Source organism: Taeniopygia guttata, chromosome 5, assembly GCF_048771995.1.
Source record: "Taeniopygia guttata chromosome 5, bTaeGut7.mat, whole genome shotgun sequence".
NCBI classification, from domain to species: Eukaryota; Metazoa; Chordata; class Aves; order Passeriformes; family Estrildidae; genus Taeniopygia; species Taeniopygia guttata.
In genome coordinates, this window is record NC_133030.1 from 27,676,744 (window position 1) to 27,703,868 (window position 27,125).

At 38.2% G+C, this 27,125-nt stretch overlaps 1 protein-coding gene across 2 annotated transcripts in view; it reads right to left on the bottom strand.

The window, feature by feature from the left end:
- Window positions 1–1,829: 1,829 nt before the first annotated feature.
- The window catches only part of INO80 (INO80 complex ATPase subunit), a 61,439-nt gene continuing 36,143 nt past the window's right edge, over window positions 1,830–27,125 (bottom strand). For both annotated transcript variants that reach the window (XM_030274314.4, XM_072929969.1), the window contains exons 26-36: window positions 23,218–23,443; window positions 17,842–17,969; window positions 13,532–13,626; window positions 11,156–11,228; window positions 9,580–9,738; window positions 8,230–8,332; window positions 7,594–7,682; window positions 6,645–6,800; window positions 5,414–5,573; window positions 4,383–4,592; window positions 1,830–3,781 (exon numbers count right to left, since the gene is read on the bottom strand). In XM_030274314.4, the coding sequence (XP_030130174.4) occupies window positions 3,564–3,781; window positions 4,383–4,592; window positions 5,414–5,573; window positions 6,645–6,800; window positions 7,594–7,682; window positions 8,230–8,332; window positions 9,580–9,738; window positions 11,156–11,228; window positions 13,532–13,626; window positions 17,842–17,969; window positions 23,218–23,443 (1,617 nt within the window). In that variant the 3' untranslated portion in view covers window positions 1,830–3,563. The remainder of the gene's footprint in view (window positions 3,782–4,382; window positions 4,593–5,413; window positions 5,574–6,644; window positions 6,801–7,593; window positions 7,683–8,229; window positions 8,333–9,579; window positions 9,739–11,155; window positions 11,229–13,531; window positions 13,627–17,841; window positions 17,970–23,217; window positions 23,444–27,125) is intronic.

Sequence of the window (27,125 nt, forward strand, 5' to 3'; positions counted from 1 at the left end):
GGAAATACTTTGGGGATATGGAAATAAAGCAAGATAGGCATACAGGCAGCTTTCTACAAAGGGGACACAAGACAGCAAAGAGCAGGGACACTGTGGTGGGGAAAGCATGCGACAGAGAGGGGAGAAGGCACAGAAATACACCACATTTGGACAGTGCAGCAATAATATCCTAAAGTGAAGAATTAAAACATTTCCTGGTTCAAACCATCCTGCAGTAACGTGTGCATCTCTTTGCAGAATAAGGAAAGGAAATTAAGTGGCTGGCTAAATGGAAGGGACAGCAGACGTGAGCCATAATCGAAAAGAGAAAATGCAGGCTAGGGGACACAGGGTGTTCTAGGACCCTTTAGAACTAGACAACCCTTGTAGGGTAAACTAACAAAACATGTGAGGCTGGGACACTACATCACTTAAAAGTCCTAACTTCTCAGGATCTAAGAAAATTATCACCTTTAAATGTCTTCAACAGGAGCTGTGAACCGTATTTAACAGTTTTGTAGTAATCAGTGAGGAAAATGCTATCATCAACTAGCATGATGAGTACACAGCACTCCCAGCATTCCCCAAACCATACTGACAGCTATTTCACCATTCCAGCTCAATGAACAAACTCAGTTCATTCAATCATTGTGTCCACCTTTAGCAAATACCTTGATCTCTTGGAGTAAAGTGAATTTATCTTCCATTAATGCATATAAGTGCGTAACACACAGTTGGAGTGAAAAGATGCTAAAATGAAATTATAAAGAACAAAGCTTCAGTGTGCACACCCATTTGCTCACTTCAACAGAAGCATTCCCCAGGTATTGATTACAAAACTATCTCCACTTTCTTTAAAAATTCCCAGTCTTTGTCTTTATAGTACTACTTCCTTCCCCAAACCAAGAAATTAGACTAGGACAGCCATCACATGATTTTTCCCAATTCCTTGATTACTTTCACAGAATCTTTTCTCCTATCATGCATAATACCAAGAATGTTGAAATGTAGTGTCTTATAGAAATTGAACTGAATATGATCTAGCAGTTCATTTATTTTACAACTATGTTAGATCTTATTGAACTTCTTGGACTGACACAAACTTTGCAAGCAGATGTGCTACCACTGCTTTGGCCATAACTTGTGATGTCATTCAGTGTTTCTCTTGAAGATTAAATTATTCTAAATATGTTTATTTTTATTTATGTTATGTAAATATATTTAATGATTAGTTTTAGAAACATGCACTAAATATATTTATACTCTTAAATAAATATTTTTATTTTAATATTTATCAGTGTTTTAAATATCAATAATTTAATCTTCCAAAAGTATAGCATGTGACAGTACATACTACATTTTTGCAAGCTTTTAAAATTATAATTTTTTTCCCTCTCCACTTTGGATTATAATCTAATACAACTGTCTAGCAGTTTGGAGATTGAGACTGTGCTTAAAAAAGTTCTTTTAACTCCCACTGGAAAGAAAAAAATAAGAAAAAACAAAGAACTGTAAGAGAGTGATGTCTCAACAATCAACTGTATTGAATTCAACCACTGAAGTCGAGGTACTGTTTAATATTATAGTTGCTTCTGTTTTCTTGTGACCTGTTGCACACTTACTCCAAAATAGATTATGAGGTAATCAGTGAATACAAACATGGGATAAGGGTACAGTTGTAACTGAAGAAGGTTACAAACATGACACTTGCCAGAGCACAGACACTCTAGAGGTTTACATGGAGCAGCGTTTGTCTCCAGAAGCACTTCCAGATGCACACTCCTCCAATGCTCCCTTCCCTAATCCTCTCATTCATACAGCTACATGCATAAAAACCACAAAGACACTGATTTACATAAAATTATCTCACTCCATTTTATTTAAGATTTTCTCCTCCAGTTAGTAAAAGAAAGATGTGTCTCTCTTTATACATATGTACAAGTTCAGTTACAAAAATAGACAGCACATTCAAAGAGAAAAAAAGGCTTGGCATTTGTCTGATTCCCTCTAAATATCATATATACATGTGAATAGAAGGGGAAGGGGGAAGTCTTCATGAGTTAATTAAACATCACCTCCCCCTCAATTATCCCCTGCAAATCTGTTCAAAAATCAATCTAACTAAGCTCAGTTCTGCTATTTTCAGGTGTGCAAATTAGAGGCAGAACCAACAGGAAGCACTTGCTCTACACTGAAGGACGCCAGGCAAAGGATTCAGGGTCAGAAAAAAATTAAAATAATAATAAAAAAAATCATCTTCTACTGTCACAGCCCAGACCTGCAACTCAACTTGCTTCTCTCAAGGGATGAAAGTGCCCCGGCAGAACAGCCTCTTAATTCAATGTGTGAGACAGAACAACTGTCCCACACCTAAATCTCAGTGCAATGCAGACAACGCTTACAGCAAAGCAAGGGGCTATGGGCAGGATTTGTGCATCAAGAATGGGGAAGGAACAACCAGGGAACAAGAACATGGATGGGTGCTAGCAGCACTGCCTTCTATCAGCCTCATGGGACACAGCTACTGCCCACACTGCAGGGAACTCAACCACGCCAGTATGTGTGATGATCACAAAGATGAAGGGAAAACACACTGCAGGAACAGTCAATGGGATGGCTGGGATATGAGACAATTTTTTTCCCAGGATTTGGCTGGAAGGGGGAATGGCACTGTTCTCTCTCTCTCTTAGGATTGTTTTACATTGCTCCTCTCACTGCAGATCCATGCTCTGCTACGGCACGGTGAGAGGAGCAGCACAAACTCCTCCTCAACACTTCAGTTTTCCTCCTTCTCGAGATTTGTATAAATAGAGCATTATTTTGTTTCTAAGCTTTTAAGAGTTCTGTGCACCTTAAAAATGAGAGAAATCATTCTGAACATGGTGAGTGTTTGTGCTGATGAGAACTCTGAAATGCAAACCAATCATTGGCCTGTGGTTTCTCCCACTGTGTGAAGCAGAGGCTGTGCTGCTGCTCTCACGAGGCCTGACAGTGCTCCCTGTATTCTGCAGCGCTGAACATCTTCCTGACAAATGGTGCTGAAAAGAGTCTGCCCCCTGGAAACAACCTGAGACACATTCCTTTGAATTTCAAGTCTTTAAAGAACTCAGAGATCCACACCAGAAGAATTTTTTTGATCACACATCTACAGCCCCCAATTACTCCTGCATGTTCACTGACCAGCTGCCAGGACAGAAATGTCATGTGATTCTACAGGATTCTCCTGGGGTTCAGATACTGATTTCATAGGACAAAATTAATGCTGGGCTCCACCTCAGGCTACAAGACAGGAAGTATACTGGTGTGATTTCAAGCACACACAGCTGCAGGATACTGCATGGAGTAGTTGGATCTTTCTTACCCCAGACTCCCTTCCCTCCTTCTTGCAGTGTCTGCAAAGATAGTTTTTTGGAATACACATAATCAAAGTGCTCACATCAACCACCCACTCCCATTGTGCTTTGATTTTCTTTCCACACATGTGCTGGACAGCAACAAGGCATTTGTTAGCATGCCTTCGACTGGCAGGGTGGTCTACTCTGAAAGCCAACACAGTTCAGACAAGCTTTGGGGGTTCAAAATTACTACCGACCACCTGAGGTGTGGGCACCTTTGCTTTGCTTCCGAATTGAAGTTTCTGTTATGAGACTGCTGGTCAGGTTTAAACTTTTGGGGGTCCCACAAATACTGTTTCCTTTGCTCAAAGGGGAGCTCAAGGGAGAAGAGGCGTTTGAAGGTCCAAAATCTGCAAGTCCGGAAGGCCGAATGATTGCTGTTTGTAGAGGGCTACTTGCAGACATGCCTAGCAATGGAAAAGAGAATCAAATTCTACATGAGCATATTATTCCACTTGTGGTTCTTCAACAGCAGACAATGGGTTAACAATCAGTCCTAAGACCATTCTGTATTCATGACTTACAACAGTTTAATGAAGAGGGCTCTCCTTAAGATACAAAACATCTCACAGTTATACCTTGGGCTATCTTCAGCTTGTGTAAAGCTGCAGCTCAATCACCATCAGTTTAGCAAGTTTTGGAATGTGATACTGTAACTTACATGATGCAATGCAGGAAAACCACAGCCATAGCCCAAGCATAAACAACACTATCTGATCTGTCTTAATACCACATTAAAAAAACCCCAAAACCAACAAAAAAAAAGCAATGGGAAAAATATTTGGTGTGAGATAATTCAAAGGACAGATGAAACTCAAGGTCATCAGAGGTGAAATTGGCTATCCTCTCACACCCTCACTATGTCACACTTTGTATTGCCTGGATCTCAGAATACAATGGACAAGCCATACCAACAACACAACATTTAACCAATCTCCTGACAGGCTGTAAGCAGCCATCAGGCCAGCTCACGTTGGCTGTGCTCTGGTGCCTGCCCTACCCACGTACCTTTGGAGACGTTGTACCCGTAGGCTGCGTACGCCGCCGCAGAGGCCGCCGCCGCCCCTGCCTTGGCCCCTGCCATCGCTGCTGCGCTCCCCGCTATTGACTTCCGGCTCCTGCCTTTCCCAGTGCCACCTTTGGAGCCACCTTTGGGACGACCCCGGTTTCGACTTGACTGGCCTCTCACAGCCAGAGATGCATCTTGCATTGAAACGCCTGAACAAGGAAAGAATGTTAAACCAGCGACTCCTGCAGTGTTTCACACGCTTCACAAGTGAGCCCGGCATCAAAGCTGCCTAGCAGCTACATCAATACTGTTCCTGTGTGGCATTGATAGTAACAGGGACACTGCAAGCAAGCAGCGGTCTCATGAAAGAAATCATGTATACAAAACTTCACTCTTTAGCAACAGTATCTTAACTGCAACTGCCTGTACTATTATGAATCCAACCTACAAAGGGCTGGAGTATTTCAAGTTCTACTTCAGGATGATGCATTTTCTCATTTGGAGATAGAGATGCAGTTATCTTCCATCTGCTATCTCTAAAGAAACTCGTCAAGAACTATGATTCTACTCATTTCACTGTGAAAAACTACAGTAATTAAAACCACTTGACTTTATTTAAAATCACATTACACTTCAAACAAATTGTTCCAACCACCCACTGGAGATAAAGAACTAATTATTAACCCAATAGCAAATTCAAGGAAAAGCTTAGAGATTAATAGTTCAGTAGTAGTCTGTCATTTGGTAAGAAACTTAAGGGAAGGAGAGCCCTCAATAACACAGGAACAAAGGACACAACATTTTGAAGTAACTAACACAAGAAAAGAGGTAAGTGTGGCAAATGACAGACTATAAACAGATTTCCTATCAAATCAGAAGTAACTTTGCAATGAAAAGGCAATTATTTTCCCCCCCAAATCTTGTCAACCACTCATATATCAGGGCAGAATGCAGAAAACCTATAAATTATCTATGAAAAGTTAAGGTTTAATAAATGTTAGTAATAAATCAAGACAAGAAGAGTACTGACCATTCACGGTGTCTGAAACTGAGCCAGTAATGGAAGCAGGAGAGTTTGTTGCCCTTGACTGAGGTGCTGAAGAAGCTGGATCATCCACAATCACAAGCATATCATTACTGCTCTCATCAGGAGGGATAGAGCCCATATGTAATTCACTGCTGATAGATATCTAAATGTGACAGACAGCAAAGCCATTAGCTCCTCAGGTTAGGAAAGGGTACAAAAATAGTAAGATCCTCAAAACCTGTACAATCACAAGTAATTGGTACTTGTTCTTTCCCATTTTCTCGCATGAGCATGATACATCATCTGCCTGATTGCACCACACTTTATTTACACACTGAGCAGCAGTAAAGACCCCCACCCACTATTTAACTTCAATTCATGAAAATACATGTTAAGTTATGAAGCAAAAGACTAATGGGCTCAGCAGAGATTTAAGTAAACTGTTCAACTGTGCATTTTCAACTGCAAAAGAGAAAACAGGATTCTTAAGCCACTACTACTGCTAATAAAAATCTTGATCAATAAAGGAACAGTACAATACAGAAATCTTAATTGACATGGCACAGAACAAAGTACATTTGCTGCTAAAACCAATCTGCAATTCTTTACACACAGATGAAGGAAAATAAGATTATGCCACTGAAAATTTTTAATTTAAATTCCAGAGGAGAAAAACCACAATAATTCAGAATGATGCAAGTGAGGAAGCAGAGACAGAGACACAGATGAGACTAATGAGGGGTACTTACAAAGACACTGAATGTCAAGGAGCTATTTGAGGGATACTGTTTGGCTCAGGAGCAGAGTGTTCTTGCTATGGAAGATATTGGTATGGGAGAGGGCACATGGGTTATAAATGTGAGCATGAGAAAGGCAGGAAAAAGGGACAAGAAAGCAGGAAGAAAGTTAAGTGGGACTCCAGATAAGAGTGGAAAAATTTCACGGACTGGAAGGGAGGAAAGTCAGGGGATAAATTCAGTGTAAGAAAAGGGAAGCAGATGGTGAAGGAAGAGGGGAATAATGGAATGTGTACATGAGGAGCTGTAAAGCAGTCTATTAGCAGCTAATGCATTTTCAATAAACTATTTTCATTTGCATGGTTCACCTTTAAGACATGTCACTTCCCCACACACTCAAAGCTCTACAAGAGCTAAAGTACCAGACAGCAAGAATCCCACAAGATGTAGGGCCACAACTGAAACAGTATGGGGGTTAAAGCAGTGGTGAGTCTTACCTCACTGAAAGGACTGGGCATGGCAGAGTCTACACTAATGAAAGAGTCATCCCCATCAGCAGACAGGTTGGAGTTATCAGCTGAGGGAACAAATGGGATCACAAGGTTCATGTTCTCTTTCTTTCTCTTCCCATCCAATTCATCTTCCTTCTTCTTCTGAAATAAATGAAGTAATCCAGGAATGAAAAGGCAATAAAAGAGAAGAATGGGAACAAGCAACCCAAAAATTCAAAATCTAGTGCAGTATTTTAACTCAGGAGTGCCATAGGAAGAATTTCCCAAAACAAGTTTCTGAACGATGTGGTAACAGATCCCTTAAATGTTCCTTCTTTTGTTTTCAGAAGGGTTTTATTTGTTTTTCTTCATAAAATAGCTGGGATGATGGAGTTTTACTCTTAAAAAATTACTTTGATTTCTAGTACCTTTTGGAGTGAGCTTGAAATTCTTTACCATTACACAGAATTCCAATTAATTAATGCAAAGCCTCCCTGTCTTAAAAACTCAGAATTTTCAAAAACTGGTTTTAGTGATGTTTTTTAAACAAACTAATCTTCCCTAGTTCCCTGTAAGTTTCATAGCTGTATGGGATTTACCTGTGTTTGGTGCTTCCTTTACATTTCCCTTTTGTCCTTGCAGAACAAAATCTTTATCGATAGAGTCATCAATTTAATGATCAGTTGACTGTCAGATTTATTTGGACAGGCAGTACTTCCCTATTTTTGAAGTTGCTAATGGCTAAAATACAGGTAACTATGCATTACTTATTTTGTACTATCCCTCTTCTGTGTAAGGAACTGCCAAGGACTGACTTTCAACAGGAAAGGCAAGAAGGTTCACCCATTAAGACTGCCTTGGCATAAAATGTTTCCACATTCCCTAACAGTGACCCTGAAGCTCTTCTGGCTCTATCACTGACACAGGCACAGGTAACCTCTCTATGTCAAAGTACCTTCTCAGCATATTTTTCCCTTTTACGTTTACGTTCCTTCACACGATTTGTTTCTTCTTGCTGTCGCTTCTCTTCTTGACGCTGACGCACTGTTGGAAAAGAAATACAAAGCTGTCACCAGTACAAAGATATTTCCTATCCTTTTATGAATCTTACAAGAAGTTCTTATTCTAACAGAACTGGGAAGAAAAGTCAGTTGTATTGAAACTAAAACACATTGAAAGAATTACTCTATTAAAACCATTTGTTTCCAAGTCACTAAAAAGTCTTACAAGGAAATTCTTTCAAGCAACATGAAAGAATATGCCTCTAACTTCAAAAATATGACAAAATACAGCACTTTTACTAATACTTTTCTTGTCGTGACCCACATAGTTCTTGTCAAAGCTCTGTCATTCAGGAACAATGTAATGATCCTGAATGAGTGCCAATAAAAACTTAATCACATCATCATGTCTCATTTTGCACAACTTCATTCAGCTCAGCTCTTGTACTAACAAGAGTTGGCAATACAAAAAGAGACAGGAAACAGAAGTTGTTATCAGCAATACATGTGTTTGTAGAGATAAAAACACAGATTTCATAAGGTAATGAAGTGGATAATGGGGGAATTGCTGAAACATTAATTCCACATACATTTCTTTTCTAGCTCCTCGTCATCCAGCAGAAGGCTGACCACCTCTTTTGGCTTCAAGGTGTCAGGTTTGAAATTGCCACCTGAAATTACCATTCGTTGAATCTAGAAGGAAAAAAACAAGACAAGAAGAGGAAAGATTAATCAAAGCCACCATTAAATATTTCTCATTACCCATCACTAAAAGCCAGTTGCAAAAATCATGCAAGTACATCTCTCCTGATTCAGACTTGATCCAATTTCTCTATCATAGCAAATTTAGCAGCAAAATTTCAGGGAAGCCCCTGAGAAAATTACCATTCCTTATGGAAAGTTACATTTTTTCTGAAGCAGTATGTAATAAACTACAAATTAGAATAGTATTAATTCATATACGGCTGAACAAAACAAAACAAAAATACAGCAACAGCCCTCTCAAGTATTATTTACCCATTTAAATTTTCAAGTAATTGCACAGAGGATCATGAAGATCACATTCTTAAAGGGTGCAACATTTTTAGTCTCCTTGACTGAAAATTGTATCTCCATCCCGAGTCGGTGTTGCAGTTTAAGCAATTCAGTCAGCCTCTGTCACTAAACTATATTAAAAAAAAAAACCCAACAACTAAGAAGAACAGAAGAGAACAAGCTTTAACATAAGGCTATTTCAATGATTTGGATCACCAGCAGACTACACCCAATTTTCAGGCTGATTTCAGGTAACTCTAGTGCAGTATCTCAGAAAAAGTGGTTTCAACAAGGGAAATATGTATGCATTCAGTTGCTGCAACATCATGAGCAGCATCCAAGTAAAACAACAGCTAGAAGAAACTCCAAGTACACAAAACATCTGAATGTTGTATATAATGTACCTACTGCTACCAAAAAGCATGAATCTCCTTGGTTATTTTCTTGCCAATAAAGTATTATGAGGTTTAAAATTCCTAGTACGCTTACTGCTTGATGCTTCAGGACACTGAGCTTTTCTGGCAACCCTAACACCTCAGATAATTTCCTCTTGATTACCTTCCAAATGTCTTTAAAAAACACTGTTGTGTAATGTGAGAGGCATCAGTAACTCTGACACAGCAAAGACAGAAGCCTCAGTCTCCAAGAAGCCTGTGTAGTTTTACAGCAACATAAGGAATAGTTTTCATGAAGTCATACTGTAAATAATTAACTTCTTTCCAGTTCTATCAATATGTCACTGGACTGCTGCTGTGTTAGAGACACATGTTTGAACAATGACACTTCCTTTTGCCTTCTCTTCTGTCTCCCTGCAGACGCTTTTTCTGTCTCTTTACTCATGTCAATATGTGCTTTATGATACCATTCCTGTAACTTCTCTTTGCAGGGGAGTTACTTATTCCTACCTCACTCTTTTCCTTTGCCCGCTGTAGGATGCGCTCCTCAATGGTGCCTTTACAAATCAAGCGGTACACGGTGACTTGTTTGGTCTGACCCAGCCTGTGGGCCCGGTCCATGGCTTGCTGGTCTACTGTTGGGTTCCAATCACTGTCATAGAAAATTACCTGCAAGGTAACACCAGAAAGGATTAAATAAAAACATACTTTTAGAGCAGCTGGTGACTAAATGAACAGAAATCTAATATACTGACAACAATAAAAGTTCAATCATGTTTCACAGAATTACAGCCCCACTGTAGGCTGTGTTAAACTAGCCTTTCCCAGTCCTGTGAAGTCTCTTCCATTGCATTTCAGGTGAATTAAAACTAACTGACATTATGAATGTTTCAACTTCCAAAGAACGTCTTTAATATCTTCTTAAACAGACCTGATAGGGAAGTACAAAATTCCTAAGTTTGTTTCACATTAAGTCACTGTCATACAATTAATTAGACTGCAGTCCACATTATGGACGCATTTTGGTGTTACTTAGCATCGTAGCAGAATTTCATGAAGAACGTAATACTCCAATTTTTATTCAAAACCTAGATGAAGTCTAATGTTTCTAGTACTTTGACTATAAAAAACTGAAATGCCACATTAAGTTCATATTGCACTATAACTCTAATAGTAATTTATGCACAAAGAGCATCAAGATCAAATGCATTTTAAAAATTTTAGACAGCAAAGTAAAGTATTAAGAAAGTTACACAGAAAACCACTAAAAGTGCTCATGCAAGGAACCTGCCTGAGCTTCTATCTGTTTATTTCTTCTTTTAAACCCTGAAAATCCTACAGATACTTGTTTTCTTCTGCTTTCTTGTGACTGACAGCAAGATAGGGTAGGATTTTTTTGATTCAGAGATTCTTTGGGTTTGTGTGGCTACAGACTTGAGGTCAAATCTGCAAGCATGCCAGGTGCAGGTCAGAAGCACAAGAATAGCTGTTAATGAAAAGATGAATGGTTCATCAGTATTCCTTCCCTAGTGATTAGTGGCAGCTGCTCCAGAGTGCAAATCCTTGCAATTCACCTAAATCAGTCTGTCTTTACACCTCAAGGGAAGAAATTTATCCTTCCTGAGTAGCTGATCCTCAACTACAAATGGTTTGATACTTTTATAGGCATTGTTTATTCTTCTGGGTACAGAAAAAAGGGTAAGTGATAACTATTCCACTGGTTCCTTTGTAACTGAACCTTAGGAGTAAAGCGTCATTCATACAGTGCACGCTGTTCATCTAAGTGTCATTTGCACTTGTAAACCCCTTCAGTAATCCAACTCCTTTCTGGACCCTAGTACTGAAGTATGTGTGGAGTGGGAAGAAGTCTCCAACTGTAACCAAAAACTGTGTACCAAAATGTCCAATATTCTACAACTTTATCATCAAGATATTATTACATTGCTAATAACAAAGTAATCAGGATATGCAATTTCACAATGTGAATGGCAGTACTAAAAATATTGATCAGTATGGGCAAAAGAATGCCAACTTTCACACAGAATGACTGATTTTTCCACATAAATTGTTACCAAATTTCACCTACCGTATCTGCAGCTGTAAGGTTAATGCCCAAGCCCCCAGCTCTTGTACTTAACAGGAACACAAAAATATCATTCCTGTAGAGGAAAGAGATTAAACCCCCTTATTTTGTGCATGAACAAGGAATAACCACAGAAGCAATTTTTTTACCCATATGAAGCAATCATGGCTATTTCTATTACTTGAAGAGTTCAGAACGCTTTGTGCTGTTCATTCACGGTCAAGGAAAAGAAACATATGAAAGAGTGAAAGAAGGTAATCTACAAAAGATGACTGTCTGAACATGTATACATTAAATTTGCAATAGCCGTTTATTAATCTGCATCAAAACAAACCAGGGCTTGTTTATCTTGCCCACACTGGAAATTAAGATTTCATAAACACAAAGAACAACCTATTGTTTCACAGAACTAGCCCTATATTAAAGAAAACTTGCCTTAATGATGCTCAACTGATAAAAAAAAACCAAAATAAAAGTCAAAACTGTGCAGATGCAAGTTTTGTTCTAAATTTGATGCTTTAAACAGAACAAACAAGGAGACAAGCCTGTATGTAGCATGACCAAGTACTCATGAAAACTCAAGTGGTAACAGCAAAATCAAAGTTTCTGCTAAGGTTGTGAACTGCACTAGTGTCTCTGCTGAGTCAACAGTATTTATGTTCCACACCTTATAGATCTGTGAACAGGCTGACATAAACAAAGCAGACAGTACACTAGTAGGGACTCCAAAGACATTGACACATTGTCCTTTGCTTAAGAGAAGACAGTCTGGAATGCCACATCCTTTTGATACTACACTGTCTGAACAACTTGGCAAATGTAAAATCAGTGAAGTACCAGAAACTCTTGCAGAATGAATGGAAAGGAACTAAAACTAAGTTGTCAATCTTCAGACTTTAACTTGTACGTAACAAAGCCAAAGGAGTCAACAGGTGCCTGTTTGCACTGAAGGTAATCTTTGGCCTGGTAATCTGTTCTCTTGTAATTCTGGGATGGGTGTATAGACAGTCACCTGAACACGCAGCTGTGATATGCTTCTGGATATGCCATCTGAGAAGCAAAGTGGACAGAGACACAGACTATGTGAACAAATTATCATGCCATAGCTATGTATTTTCAGCACCTTGCAAGGATATCCTGCAGAATAGTTTAGTCTCAGTCATACTTTTTTCCTGGAAATATTTCTCGTAAGTAAATCATGTATAAGAGGAACTCAGCTAATATCTTAATAGGAATTCTTGTTTAGACTGGCTGACGTACATTTCAAAGGGATTTCCTGCTGAAATTATTCTTTTTCTTCAGATGTTTTATTCGCTAATAAAACCAAATTCTGTTCATTAGTAAAATGATTTTTTTCACTTCTTTTGGTTAAAGGATCTTACAGGAGGAAGCATCAGGATTTCAGGAGACATCATAACCTGCAAGGAACTTGTTTCTGACACCTGGAAACAGGCAGAAAGAAAGGTACTAATATGGTTCTCTCTACTTACTTCTGCACATGTTCAAGTTCACTAGATGACTCATCATTGCAGGAGAGTCCTTCAAGTCCATTAGCCTTGTGAACCAGTGACCTGAAAAGCCTTGATTCCTATCTTCAGCTACAGTACTTTGGGACCACTAACAAGCGGTTTTCTCAAGTCTAGAATGTTGCTTTCACTCCGCAGTAAACAACTATCTATGAACCTAACTCCACTGAAATAGGAAAGTGACGTCCTTCCAAGCTCATGTCAACATACAGGAAGGATAACCTTTCTGTGAACTAACGTACCAAAATGACATTGTATCAAGCCGTATCTCATGATTAAAAGGAAACTTAATAATCATAATCTCAATCATTGTAAGTAATGTGTCCTGATTTGCTTATTAAATTTGTCAGGATCCATTTTGGTTTACTAAATGAGAAGATTTACCCTACCTTTCTAGCTAATAAAAAACCCATTTTATCTTTTGTATATTAGTTTACGGTTTCTTAGTAAAATATGGTTAAATAGTTTGTTTTGCAGAAAACTAGGTCACTTTCAATACTCTAGCATATGCAAGATTTTCGATCTTATCTTTACAGTGTCAATTACCAAAGCATTTAATAACTATTGGACATTTGCTGCTTTTCAACTGAGCTTCTTTCTAAGCAACAGCCTATTTGGATTGGCAAGAACTACAAGAGGTGGCTACACTAAAACTGCTTCCAGTACTCTTTCACAGATTCATATCAACACCACTGACTACTGGTCAGCAAAAACAAAGAAACTGTTTCAGATAAATGAGATCAATTTGATATAAAGAAAGAGAAGTAAAATTTTAATTTATTTCCATTAAATCTTACACCAATTTCCTAGGTACATTTATTTTAGCAGGAACATACCTTGCAAACTACATTACCTGTTCTGAAAATCTGCTACCATGTCCCTTCGCTCAGAAATCTTTGAAGAACCATCCAATCTCATGTAGGTATGTTTCCTATAAACCATGTATTCCTGCAAAGAACATGCACCAAAAAAATATAGTTGTTCTTGAAACTGTTCAATCTTGATTCTTGCAGAGCCCCCCACTACACACAATAAAAACAGGATTACTAATTACAACAAGGTTCCATAAACATTATCAAAAAATGTTCTGTAAGCAATACTTGATAATAATACAATCCAGAAACTAAAGCTACTCAATCATATGTCAGCTTCTGCATTTCATGTAAGAGATAAATTACAATGTTAGTTCAGAGTTGGGGATACATTTGCTGCACTGCAGACCTGGTACATGCCTTTTCCTATAAATAAATAGGTTTAAAAAATCATTTAAATGGGAAGTTTGTTTTTATAGAGTCTAAATTTTTACTAAATCCCAAGTTTTTACTGTGCAAGCAAACCTTTCCAAACAAACCAATTGCACCTGCCCCCTGTCAATCATGTACCATTTGATTGGTGATTCTAAAAACCTGGTGCTGTATAATGTCTGTCCAGGCTTTATCTCAGCAGTGAAGAGCCCGTGAATCTCTTGCCTAGGAGAACACTGAACATTTACACTGGTGTGTCAGCCCACAGCTCCTGCCAAGCAGCAGTACTGAAACCATTGCCTGAGACACAAATCAAATGGCATCAGCTAGGAATATTTTAAGTATAGGCTTTTTCCACTGAGACATGTTTTTCATGCTCTAAGGTTCTCAGTACTTCTTGATACCTGTGCAACTATCAACAAAATCTGAATTACATACAAAGCTCAAATAACCACAGAGTTTCTCTGGAAAGACATCCTTGGGGTGCTTAAACAATGGGATCCTTGCTTGGCTGACAAGATGCAACACCTACTGGTTACATGAGTTAGGTTTAGCTGTGAGTCTTTTTGAGATGCTGTGAGTGCAAATGAAGACAGAAAGGAACAGATAGTGCTTTAGCAGCAAAAACTATTGGATTCATCTTACTCCAAGCCACAGTGCTCAGCAGACACAGAACTGCTATGCTATGAGAACACATGGCAGTGCTTGCACTCTAATGAACCTTCTGATAGTACCATGTTCAGTTCTCCTTTTCACCTGTCCTTCAGGGCTCCTGATCCCCTTGTGTTCTGCAGAAATAGTGAAAGAGCTGCCATATTATAAGGAAACTGAGAAAAAGATTGATGCAGAGGAAGCAAGCTTCAACATAAAGCAGATAAAAATTAGGTAAATAAAACAGTGTGGAAATGGCCAAATCCAGACTTGGACTACCACGATGAAGCACAGCTCATGGCTAGTAGAATTTCTGGAGTACAACAACAGAAGTTCAAAGCAGAGAACAGCTACTTCATTGCATAAACAAATCCTAATGAAGTATTAATTTATTCCATTTCTATGACAAGTTTCTGTCACCAGAGAAATAAGAGTTGTCAGTTAGGCACTATGCCACCTTTTCTCCAGATTTGATCAATTCTTTTGCTATTATCACAAGAACCTCTTCCTTTCATTTCTTTGTTACTGTCTTTAGCTGCCTTTATGATGATTCAACCTTCTGATCTTGAGTTAGTCTTCCTCATCTGTTAACTATCTTTTCATTATCTGTCTTCTAAACAAAACAGAAAACAACTTCTTTAATTCCATCAGGAGAATTTATCCTTATTCCAGATTTCAGACATTTTCACAAAGGCAAAAAGTGCAAAAGAACAAGTTATTCTACACCTGCAGTACTGGCATTTATTCCCCCAGGTCTGCAAACTAGCTTTGTACATTAGCCCTTAGCTAATCATCTAACAGGTTTTGGTCTGCCCCCATCTACTTCCTCTGATCAAGATAGATACTTCCCAGTAGTGTAACAGTGCCCATATGAAATATCCTTCTGCTGTGAACTGGTTTTGTGCAGTACTTTCCCAAATATTAACAGTACAGCTTTCACTACACAAAAAAAGTTTTAAAAAATCCACATTGCAATTCATACTACACTTCTCAGCACTTTACTGTTCTGATCACTCATAGAAATGACATGCTTTTAGCTAAAGAGAGAACCCTGATGGCAAAGAAGATATTTAGAAGTAAATATACCTGGTCTCTACTGCAACTTTGGAAGGCACTTGATGACTGCTCATTTTTCTAGTTCCCCATAAGGAATGACAAGAGTGGGGTGGGGGAAGCCTCATAGGGATGCTTCAGTCTCATCTAGAGATCCTTATACTAGACCTGCTTGAAAAATCTACCAGCCAGTCTTGTTCAACGTAAAGGGTCACCAATCCACCAGAAGCATCAGTCTAAGACAAACAATGAAACCCTTGCAACAAAGCACGGGAAAGAAACAACACATGATGACCTGAGTATGGTAAGAATGCAGTGCTGCTAAAGCCAGTGCTCTTCTGGGCTTCCACAATGGTACTTTCTCAGGAATTTTTTTTTCCTTCATATTATTTCACAGTCTAAATTGAGTTCTCTTCTGTTTTCACACAACTCATTAATATTTGGTAGAGTATAACCAAGATGTTTTACTTCATGCAGAACGTAATTCCACCCCTCATCTCATGAATACAATCTGATTCCCACTGAAACCATTGAAAATTACTCTTACGGAAGAAAGCAATCACATGGAGAAAAACAAACAGAATCTTAAAAAGTGTGAAATACACATCTGCATGAAAAAACAATACTGAAATTATAATTGATCCTTTTCTGTTGAAAGAAAATAATTTTCCTCTTTGTATTTATATCTGCCATTTCATAATGACTGAACTGCACAGCAGCCCTTCAGCTGAAGCTACATAAAACAAACATAGTTTTATAACTTTGTAAACAATGTGCTTTGTGCTCTCTGCCCTGCATAGATTAGGTTAGTGCAATATAGTCCAAATACTGTTTAAAAAGACATCCTGTGTTTTTTCATATTCAAGTAGGCAGATATATTTTGACAGATCAGGAAAAAACCAGATATCTACAGATACACAGCTTTTGCATGGATTTTCTTATTAATTAGTCCTTACTTGATTTTTAGCTTGCTTAACTTCAGCTTCTGTTACTTGGGTGGGGAGAAAGAAAAACAGAGGACTTAGTAAGTGGCTTATTTGGATAATAAAACACAAGTGAAGTTGAACATTCAGGAGATGGAATAGCAAAATGGTCTGCTCATAAGCCTTTCAAATTCAACGCTAAGAGAAAAGACAGAAGCACTAAACACAGCTTTATGAGCTTCATGGTGTAATGCAGGGTATCAACAAACCCACATCATGTCCAGTGTTTGCCAAAAAAAGAGGCATAAAAAGCAATGCTAGGCAAAATGCCAAAATACAGAATTGCAACCATGCAAGTTCTGTTTTTCCTCACAGCAGCAAAAACAAAATTCAGCTTGTAATTTGTTATTGAACTATTAACTGCTGACCTTAAAATACTCTCCTGTTCATACAGAACTCATGACTTAGGCAGCTATTGATTCAGGCTTCTCACTTTTTCTCTTCAGTTTATTGTGGAGAAGACAGTATCCTAGCTCTTTGATGGCATAGCTGCTCATCAAATAAAGATTTTTTTTTTCTTCTTCAGAGGAAAAATGTCTGTTTTTAAATTTTAAGTTATGACTTCATTCCTTACTTCTTTCCTATCCTGTATGCCAGAGAACCTCCTAATGTTTATGAAACTTCTGCAGATGAATCAGATATTAGAGGAAAATGGTAATAGTCTGTGAAATTACAAGCAACATAAACACTGTAAAATTTACCACTGTTCTCCCTCTTCCTTCCAATAAAAAGGCATGCAGGCATCAAATGATAAAAGAAGGAAGCAGTTCAAACCAGAAAAAGATAATTAAGCCATGCAACCCCTTGCCATAGGGCAGTGCAAATGCCAACACTTAACAAGGTGTCAAGATGCAAATGAACAACTTTATGGAAGAAGAATCCATGTTGGACAACTGAGTATATAGGAGGCACACTTGGTTCAGAAACCTCTTGAACTGCAAACTACTGGAAATTGAGTGAGTAAAATGGTGAAGTATCAATATTCTTGTACGTATTTTCTGTGTAACATCTGCTGTTATACACTGGTATCAGCAGAACATTAGGTTGGACCTTAGGTCTAACTTTGTATGGCAGTTCTTATATTCTCATATTAATGCATTAACCTCTGAGTATCCTCTGGTATAGTAATTTTATTTAGGTTTGCTGCATCGAAATTACTGTACTTTGTCCAAAACAGTGTTGCTAAATCTCCATGTTCATAATTTGTCTTCTGTCAGCCATAACTCTCCTACCTCCAGTAAGTCAATCATCCGAGTCATCTGCGAGTAAATGAGAACTCTGTGTCCTTGAGATTTCAGCCGTGTCAAAAGAAGATCAAGAGCATGAAGTTTTCCACTGTCAGTGATCAGACTCTCTTTATCTAATAAGAAATAGAAGAAAAGCAGGTAATTAATAAAGCAAACCCAGATACATGCAACAAATTATCTTCTAAGTGTTCCTAGCACCTCACTGCATTATAGTCTTTGAAGTAAGGAGGTGTGATGGAAGAAACTCCAACATCCCTTCTGGATGATACTTAAAATCACAATGGTAACAATCATTTTTGTTTGCTGGGATGGGAGCACACCTATATGCGCCATGTGGCAAAATGTCATTACATACTGATCATAAGTATGGACTCAATCTCTTTTTAGACAATAATATACTTCATTTAAGGTTTTATTCTGCCCAGATCAACAAGCACAATATGTTTTAACACTTGAAGAAATATTTTCCACTACACACATGAAAATGCTGTCCCTTGCACATTTGCTGCTACCTGCTGCTGAGCTTTAGACTTACCCTCCACAAATCAGACCCCTCACATTCACAGTGAGAAAGAGTTGTCTAGATCACTGTAAAACAAATCCCCTCACAGCACTGCCTTGAATCCTTCCCTGCCCTCTCCTTTTTTTCTTTTGTTTTGTTTAAGAAATGTTTCCAGATGGCAATCTTTTCAGTTACTTCAGATTTTATACTTCATGTCCTCTCTATTTCAGCACTGCTCATGAAGTATTTTTCAGGAAGGAGATCTTCCTGTTTGTACATTCTGTACATAAACTTCAATAAACAATACATTACTGTTGAAAGAGGATGAAGAGAAATTTTCTTCCAAAAAATTATCTGTTGGAAAGGCCATTGATGATTCTCTATTCTTCTGGATGTCTGAACTTAGGTTTACAGCCAAAACGGAAAGCTGACAACTGCAGATGGTGCAGGCTAGTACAGAACCCAAGTATTTTCAGCATGTCTAGCAGGTAATGTTCTCTAATGTCTAGCAGGTATCAGTTTTGCACACTTCCTGCTTCACAGAATGAATTAACTCATGGGCTGAAGAAAATTCAGCTTTCTGTAAGGCAGTTAACTGTCTTGCCCAATATCCCAATAAAAAAAAAAGTTATATACAAAATTAATTCTTTTCTCTGACCACCATGTATTTTAATATAACCAAAAGCAGGTTCATAATAGTAGAAGAGCAAAGATCACATAACAGCACTCCTAAAAGGTCTTACAGCAGGCAACACAGTCCATGAGTACCAAAGTGATGTGGTAAGTGTGCAGCGATGTGGCAGAGTAGTAAGCGATTCCTGCAAGTACAGCTATGGGCTTGCTGGGAAAAGCAATAATGTAGTTGTTTGCTTTCAGAAGTATCTTTAGCTTAAATATAAATAATGGACTTGATGCTGGAATCCACATCAGAACATCAGAAAATGCAACCAACCATCTCCTTTCTGAAATTCAAAAAATTGCGAGTTTCCATATGGTTTAAAATAATTAGTTAATCCACTTGCTCCATAGAACAATGCTGTGAATGGTCTCTACTATGGCAATTTTAGAGCCATGCACCTGTAATTCAGTAGTTGAGAACTGAAGACAAGACAGGTCTGCTCTTTCTTGCTTGTCTGCCTATCTAGGCAGTGACTGTATTTCCTCCTTTTGGCAGTGATGATCTTGCTCTGCCAGGAGCAAGTACCTCACCATTGCTTAATCTGTTAGCAGTTACCTTAGGGAATCCATTAACTGGAGAGCCGAGCTCAGGAAATACTGTAAGCAAAACTCAAGCCCACACATCAGGCTAGCATTTGTTCTAAGTGTAACATAATGTATAATTATGCATTCATCTCTAGAACAGCACACAGTCTCAATTACAAATAAATCATTAATAGCTTCATGCATTCTTCTAAGGAAAACCAAATTTTCAACTTAGGCAATTAAGTAAAATGGAAAAGACTTACAGCTACTTGGTTTTTAAATACACTTATGGAAGCCAAGGCCTTTGTTCAACAGCAGTATCTACTGCTGTTTATAGAAAATGTTATTATTCCCCTTATAGAAAATGTTTATAGAAAATGTTATTATTCCCCTTAATTATAAATACAGCCATGACACTCTGCTTTCATTCTAATTGGTCAGCTTGCTATTTCAGAACAGATTATATTGAGTGAAGCTTCATGAAAAGTCTAGATATATAATCTAGCCATAGTGACAAACTAACATGATTATTAATCAAAAGCTATCTAACTGGGAGAAAACTCAAGAGAACCAACAGGGTCTATTCAAAAGTTAGTGCTGAGAAGATCAGATTAACATACTAGCAGGTTTCCAAAAGCAAAATGCTACTCTTTTCCTCACAACGGTCCCAATAGGTAGACTAAAGCTTTGCTAACTGGAAATGATGCGTGTCCTCTGCTGCTGGCTCCTGAGGTCTCCATTGTGTAAGTTACTATTTTTAAATCACAATGAAATGCAAATTACAAGTAAAGAATTTATTTGCAGATTATTTGAAAAATTAGCAACTTGTTAACAGTTCATAAGTCATCCAATAGCTCAGCAGTAGAGCAGACTGCACCGGTGAGAAAGTTTTTGAGGTTTTTTGAGGAGAGCAAAACGGTACTACCAAAAAAGAGATTTATCATCTCTGGAAGAGAAAATAATTTGTCCTTAACCTGGCACCTTTAAGCATGCTCTCCTGATGCCACTGTGTTTTCCAATATCAAGTATTTTTCCATGCTGAAAGCCTGCCACCTAGTGCTTCAAACGAAAAATTCTGGAAAATGGCAACAGAAAATGCAATAAACTCATGCCATCTTCAGAAAACACCAGAATTATTAAAAAGAAAATAAAAACTCCGTGTCTTCCACCTCCACTTCTAATTTTCTATTACCTAGGAGAAGAAAAAAAAATACTATTTTTTAAAGTAGATTTCCGAAATTTGCAGTTCTACACATTTTTATATTTAATGATCAGTAACAACTTTAAATGGCAAATTCTTCAATTTTTTTTTTTTTTTTGTTGTTTAAAAGGAACTTTTAAAAGTTTAAGTCAGTCAGGAGATAGAGGTCCTGTACTTTGCTTGCATTGGCAAAGAGCTCTCCCTAGGACAAAATTTTTGGGTTCTTTAGCACTGTATGAAATAAACAAGAAAAAGGAATCAGACCAAATGGCTGTCAGTCTGAAAAAAAACCCAAACCCAACTGCCTCCAGCCATGCTAGGATGTGGACATAAATTATCTACAAGGGGATACAGTGGGCCTGGGAAGAATAGTTACAAATGATTATGACTCAGAATAACCTTTGTCAGGAGCTCTGGCTGATGACTGTAGCTGGGCTCAGCGCTCTCTGGAGAATGAGAAAAAGTGCCTCTGGACATGCAAAAAGCAGAGGAAGGAGAGATAAAGCCTGGGCTCCAGTTGACACCCCTGGTTCCCCTCCTGACGGCACAATGGGGTCAGTGAGGAGCTAGCTGGCTCTCACAGTAAACAGCCAGTGAGGCCGGTGCTTTTTATCGATACTGAAAGGACTCAGACACTTCCTGCCATTTAATCCAGGACCATTTTTCTTTCAAAGAACAGGAAAAACCTCAAGAGATTCCCACAGTGATCACAGCTGAGCCTGCTGCCAGGGTACTGGGAACGCCGAGTCCAGGAGAGGATAGATCAGGGTTTAGGAAAGAGAGGTGGTGTCCCCCTTTTCTTCTTGTCACCTATTTGCTACAGACCTCCACAGCAACCGTTCCATTTGACATTTGTTACTTCAGCCTTGCAAATGGCTCCTTCAGCACATCCCTCACTTTCTGAAAGGCATCGAGCCTGTTTCTGCACCTATGAACACAGCTGGCCTGCTGTGGTGTGTGCTCTCTCCTCTTAGAGTAGGTTTAGGTTTGAATGCTACTTTTCACTAACAGCTGTACAAAACGACTTTTTTACCCCATTTCTAGGTCCAATACTTCCCAAATTGAGCCAGCTTTACGTAACATACTCATCCCAACCTCCTTCTCAACCAGATTCTGTTGTGCTTTGTCAACAATTTGCCCAACCTTGCACCTATTCTTTCGCTTCTGAAAGCTTCTTGTACCTTATCTTTAGTCCTCTATAATTTTTTGGTGATAACAAAGTCCCCAGCTTAAAATGGAAGTCTTTCAAGAGAATGCAGCCCTCTCTCTTTTCTGCATTGGCTGATTTCTGCATTTCTCTATCCATGTCCTCTATCTTAATTTATCTCTTCAATACTTCCCATTTTTCTGCTACAGAGATTCATTTTCTTTTTCCAAATAACCAGCAAACAGTTTAGAGAATTGCTGAAGAAATTATAAAATCATCAACTATGACTATTAATCCCGTGCAAGCTCATGAAAAATGGTTTCTCCATTACCTAGGTACAAACATGCATGTGCTTCAAATGACTCCGAATACTTATGAAGGTACCTTCTTAAACCTGACTGTAGCAAGAAAAAGGCCATTTTCCTTTTACTGCACTAACTTCCCCTGCCAAACATCCTTGACCCAAAAGGGTCTGGGAATAACTTTGCATCTGGCAGTGTAAGCTGTTTTTCCTCTTGGCTATCTGTCAGATCTCTAGTACTTTCTGCAGAATTTTGCTTGCTTCTCAGGACCATCTTCTGACAGCTAGAGCATGTCTGGCCCATGAAAGTCACTGCAGAACTGGAAATCAAACCCTATAAGATCTTTGATTACCTTAGTCTAATTCTAAGAAAAAACAGTACATTTATTTTACTGGTACACTTGGTACCTTTTTCCCACTTTACAAGGAAATATGAGTAAGTCTTTATTTCAACAGAAATTCAGTAAATCCCTCATGGCTTATTTTCCAGACTAATTTCCTCTGAACTTGGTCCTCAAACCTACCCTTCTCATGGCAGACTGCCACAAGTAATTTTAACCTTTTCACCATGTAGATCAATAAAAGATCTTTTAGGACAATATGAAGCTCTTTCAACACCTTAGGAGGCAAGTTATGTCTCTAACTTTTCATGCAATCTTCCTATCTCCAACCTCAAAACAGTATTTGGTTGTGAGAGCAGACTTTGCTCTAGTAAGCAAGTCTATCTCTTTACAGTCATTTGGAGGATTGACATAAAAAGGGAGGTTTGTAACCATTAGAAAAACCAGTATTACATGTTTTCAGTATCCATCGAAGATTTACTTCAGAAAGAGGATGCAAAATCATGGTGTAGTTTAAGATACCAGGTTAACTTTCACTCAGAAGGAAAAACACACACACAACCATCCCCAGCCCTTCAAAAAGCCCACAGCCAAGCACAACTTACCACCAAATAACATATGTCCTTATTTATCTCATCTCCATTTCACTACAAACTCCAAACTTACCTGGTATCCTGATAAAAGACCAGCCATTCTGAGGCCTGATCCCTAAGAGCCCTCCTGGATGCTCTGGGAAGAACTGGGAGCTCTGCTTCAGCCAGTCAGCTGCTAGCTCGGGGGATCCATGGAGTACACACTGCTTTGCTTCAAGACTTCCTCCTTCCCTTAGTGCCCTGCGCTCGTATTCTGCACTTCGGTCATTGCAGTAGAACTCCAGTGGCACAGCTGTTACCTGCAAGTAAAACAATAATAGCCTATATTCTTGTTCACATTTCTCCCTGTCCCCAAATCCCCATTTCAAATACCTTACCACGGGATCAAATTTTAAAAGTCAAGTCATTATGCAATGTAGAAACAGAAAACAATCCTTGGTTGAGCTTAAACCAAGCAGAGATGCAACATCTCCCCACTCCACAAAGAACACCATATGAATGACCAGGCACAAAAAACCTGCCTTTGATAAACTATGTCTTCTACCAACTGCTACACAACTGATAGCAAAGCTAGAAGAGTAATATCCTTGCTCTACCTCTCCTTTTGCCAAGATTTATTTATTTTTAGTTCCACCCTTTACAATCAAGTCTTTATCTCATTAGCAGAAATTACACATATTGTCCTTAACAGAAATTCATGTGATAATTCAAAATTAAGGTGATTCATAAATTAGAAATGGGGAAAAAAGGAACAGCATATTTCTTGGGTTTTACAGCTGCTTTGAATGAAGTGGGCCACAGAAATAGTACTCTTTTTCTTGTGGCATTCCATGAATCCTATGCCCTATATACCTGTTTCAGTATATACAACCCAGCTGGACAGACCAGTGTTGCAAACACAGGAAGTGTGATTTCACGCCATGTGAGCTGTTCTGGAACAGCTCCATCAGTTTAACTCTCCCTTTTCTGCCCCATCTACTCACATCTGTACAGAGTGGAAGGTGCACATGACCTGAACAGCTGAATCCAATGGCTGCAAGGTGCTCAAGAGAAACTCTGTTCCAGCAGATAAGGCTGGATTTTGTAAAATCTGCAGCTTTCTCATAGGTCTCCCTTACCACAACAGGACAACAACCAAAAGTGAAACTGAGCCATGGTACACAGCAGGACAGACTGCTCTACTGCATTTAACTTCAGATACTTCACCAGGAGTTAAATACCATGATCCAAAGTAAACACAATTGCAACACTTTAACGCAAATATAAATGCAAAACAATTCACTGTCTAGCACAAGATTAAAAAAAAAAAAAAAAAAACCAAACCAAAACAACAACAACAACAAAAAAAAAAACCAACAACACATTACCAACTTCTTTCTACATTTTTTGAATGTAAGTCTGTTTTGGGAAAGCATTCTGTGGTGTTTACAAGAACTATTTATAACCAAGTTTACAAAAGAAAGCTAGTAGAAGCTTTTACATACTATCTAAAGACTTAATAATGTGTTAACAACTCACAAAGAAATGAAAACAAATTTTACTATTAAGACAACCTTACAATACAGGCCAGTAACAGAGATTTGAAGTGCTGTGACAATTTCTTCACCAATGTAAGAAGTAAATGTATCATTAATTTAGAGGTCATTGTTGCTTTTATTTCAGAAGTACAATGAAAAAGTCCCCCATGTACTGTCATGTAAGTTAAAAACATTGTCATGAATCCTAATAGCGTGCAAAATAACATTCCCTCCAGGACTATGAAAAGCAATGTAACAAATGAACAACAGAGAAAATCAAGCTTGTGAGAGTTTTCACATTTTAATAAGGCAAGTGGGGCTGCATAGGAAGAAACAGTACAGGAAGCCTATAGGTTTTCATGGTGAACACTAAGGAGCGGACTTCCTGCAGAATTGAGATGGGGTGGGAATTAGGGTGATAATGGGACATCTGAAACATTAAACACAATAAAATAATTGTATTTTTATTGCAGATGAAAAGCTTCTACATTTGAAGGGGGTTTAAATTTTTGTTCCAGCTTACTCTGCTGTGATAAAGCTGCTATATTGAGAATAATATACACAACAGTGTATCATGCAAATTAAAATATTTTAACAGATTGCCTAAATGATAAGCAATAGATAGTTTTTAAACATTGCACTTTAGAACTGTAAGGTAAAGAGAGCAACCCATACCTCACGACTGCCTGGTATCTTAGATGTTGGCTGTACCTCTCTGAACATTCATCAGCTAACTCAAAAGTAAGATGTATTAAGCAAGATTTCCTAGCTGGAACTGTGGTTCAGACCAGTTTCACAGGAGCTCTTCTCATAGGAATAAATTAAACTCATAGAGACCACTGTTTACAAGGGCCAAACAATTGTTTAAACAGATTAATGAGCACTTAAAAAGCATACACAATCTTTGTAATAATGGTAAAGCCATTGTTTTACAAGATGCCAAGAGCTATTTTAAAACCTGTCTATGGGCCTTACACACAACCACACAAAACACTGCAAAGTGAAACAGGGTGTGTTAAAACTCTGAACACATTTCCACTACCTAAAAGGTACTAGAGTTGCTGCTATCCTGTACTGCCACCTGCAGTCAAAGCATACGTTTGGCCTTTAGGAAAAAGGGCAAAACCTCTTTCAAAATGCATAACATTCAAAATACAAGTAAGTTCTGTCACCTGAACACTGACATAAACCACAAATGATGGTACAGACTTAGGTTGTTTAAGAGACACTATTCGCCACCACATTTCAGTTCATAGCTCTCCACCAGACACATTGGAACAAATACTGTTTTCAAGCACAGACAATTTGCCATATTGATTTCCAGGACCTAGATTTTCCACCCCTTGAACAGGCAGCCACTACACACAAAAAAGAGCAGACTAACTTCTGACACACAAACATATCCTATCTTCTGAAAAAAATGTGTACACCAGGAATTTTACAAGACAAAGTCAGAATATTCTACAAGCCATGTTTCACTAACACCTCAACCTAAGGAAGAACTGGTAGGAGACAATCTTGAGACAAACTCCATGTGACTCAGTGCTATTTCTACACTAACAAGAACCACGCTTCCTACATACCCCATGCAGAACTGATTGACCTCTGAGGACCTAAAACTATCTTTACCATCAGTTCCTTTTTTTTTTCAGAATGCAGGCACGTACTTCTAGGGTAGAGTCCTGTATCTTTTACATGCCCTTACAAGTGAAAACACCACATTTCTGAAATGGACCAAAAAAAAAAATCTTTCATTCAAGTTTGTTCACTTTTTTCTTTATTTTGTCATGGTGCATTTTTCTTCCCACAGGTTTGTTTTTGTGGTTTTACTCATAATAAAAGGTAAAGCACAGTCGTGAATACTAAATCCTCCTCTGTCAACACATTATTGTCGAACTGATTGATTGTAAGAGTCATGGTTCAGAAACACATCAAAAATACAGTGATAGGGATGTATGAATGCATTTCCACCCTAAATTAAACTTAATTTAGCTAAGCCAATTGTAAAATGCTTCCTCCATTTATCTTCATGCAAAGTTACCCTTCCAGACATTGTGAGATGACCAAAATGGGTTCAGACAATATTCCAGTGTGTAAGAAATCTATTGAAATTAAACCAAACAGTATTATTCAAAATTCAATTAATTAACTTCTTAATGACAATGCAAGATCCATCCTCCAAGTTCTGTTTTTTATGACTGAGACCTGTCTGTACTCACGAAAACTGCCTGCATAGAAAGAAGACTGACTCTCTCCCCCAGCTGCTACATAAACATATGCTCTTATTTCTACCATTTGCTCCATTAACTTCCCAAAATTCATCACAGATCAAACAACAACAGAAGACTATAGTTTTTGGGAACATATGTGCTCTTTCTGCTCTTTCAGGTCCTCTACACTCTGGCCAAAAGTTTCTAAGAAGCATGAAATTAAATCTTTGTACTCTTAGAAACAAAAAGACATG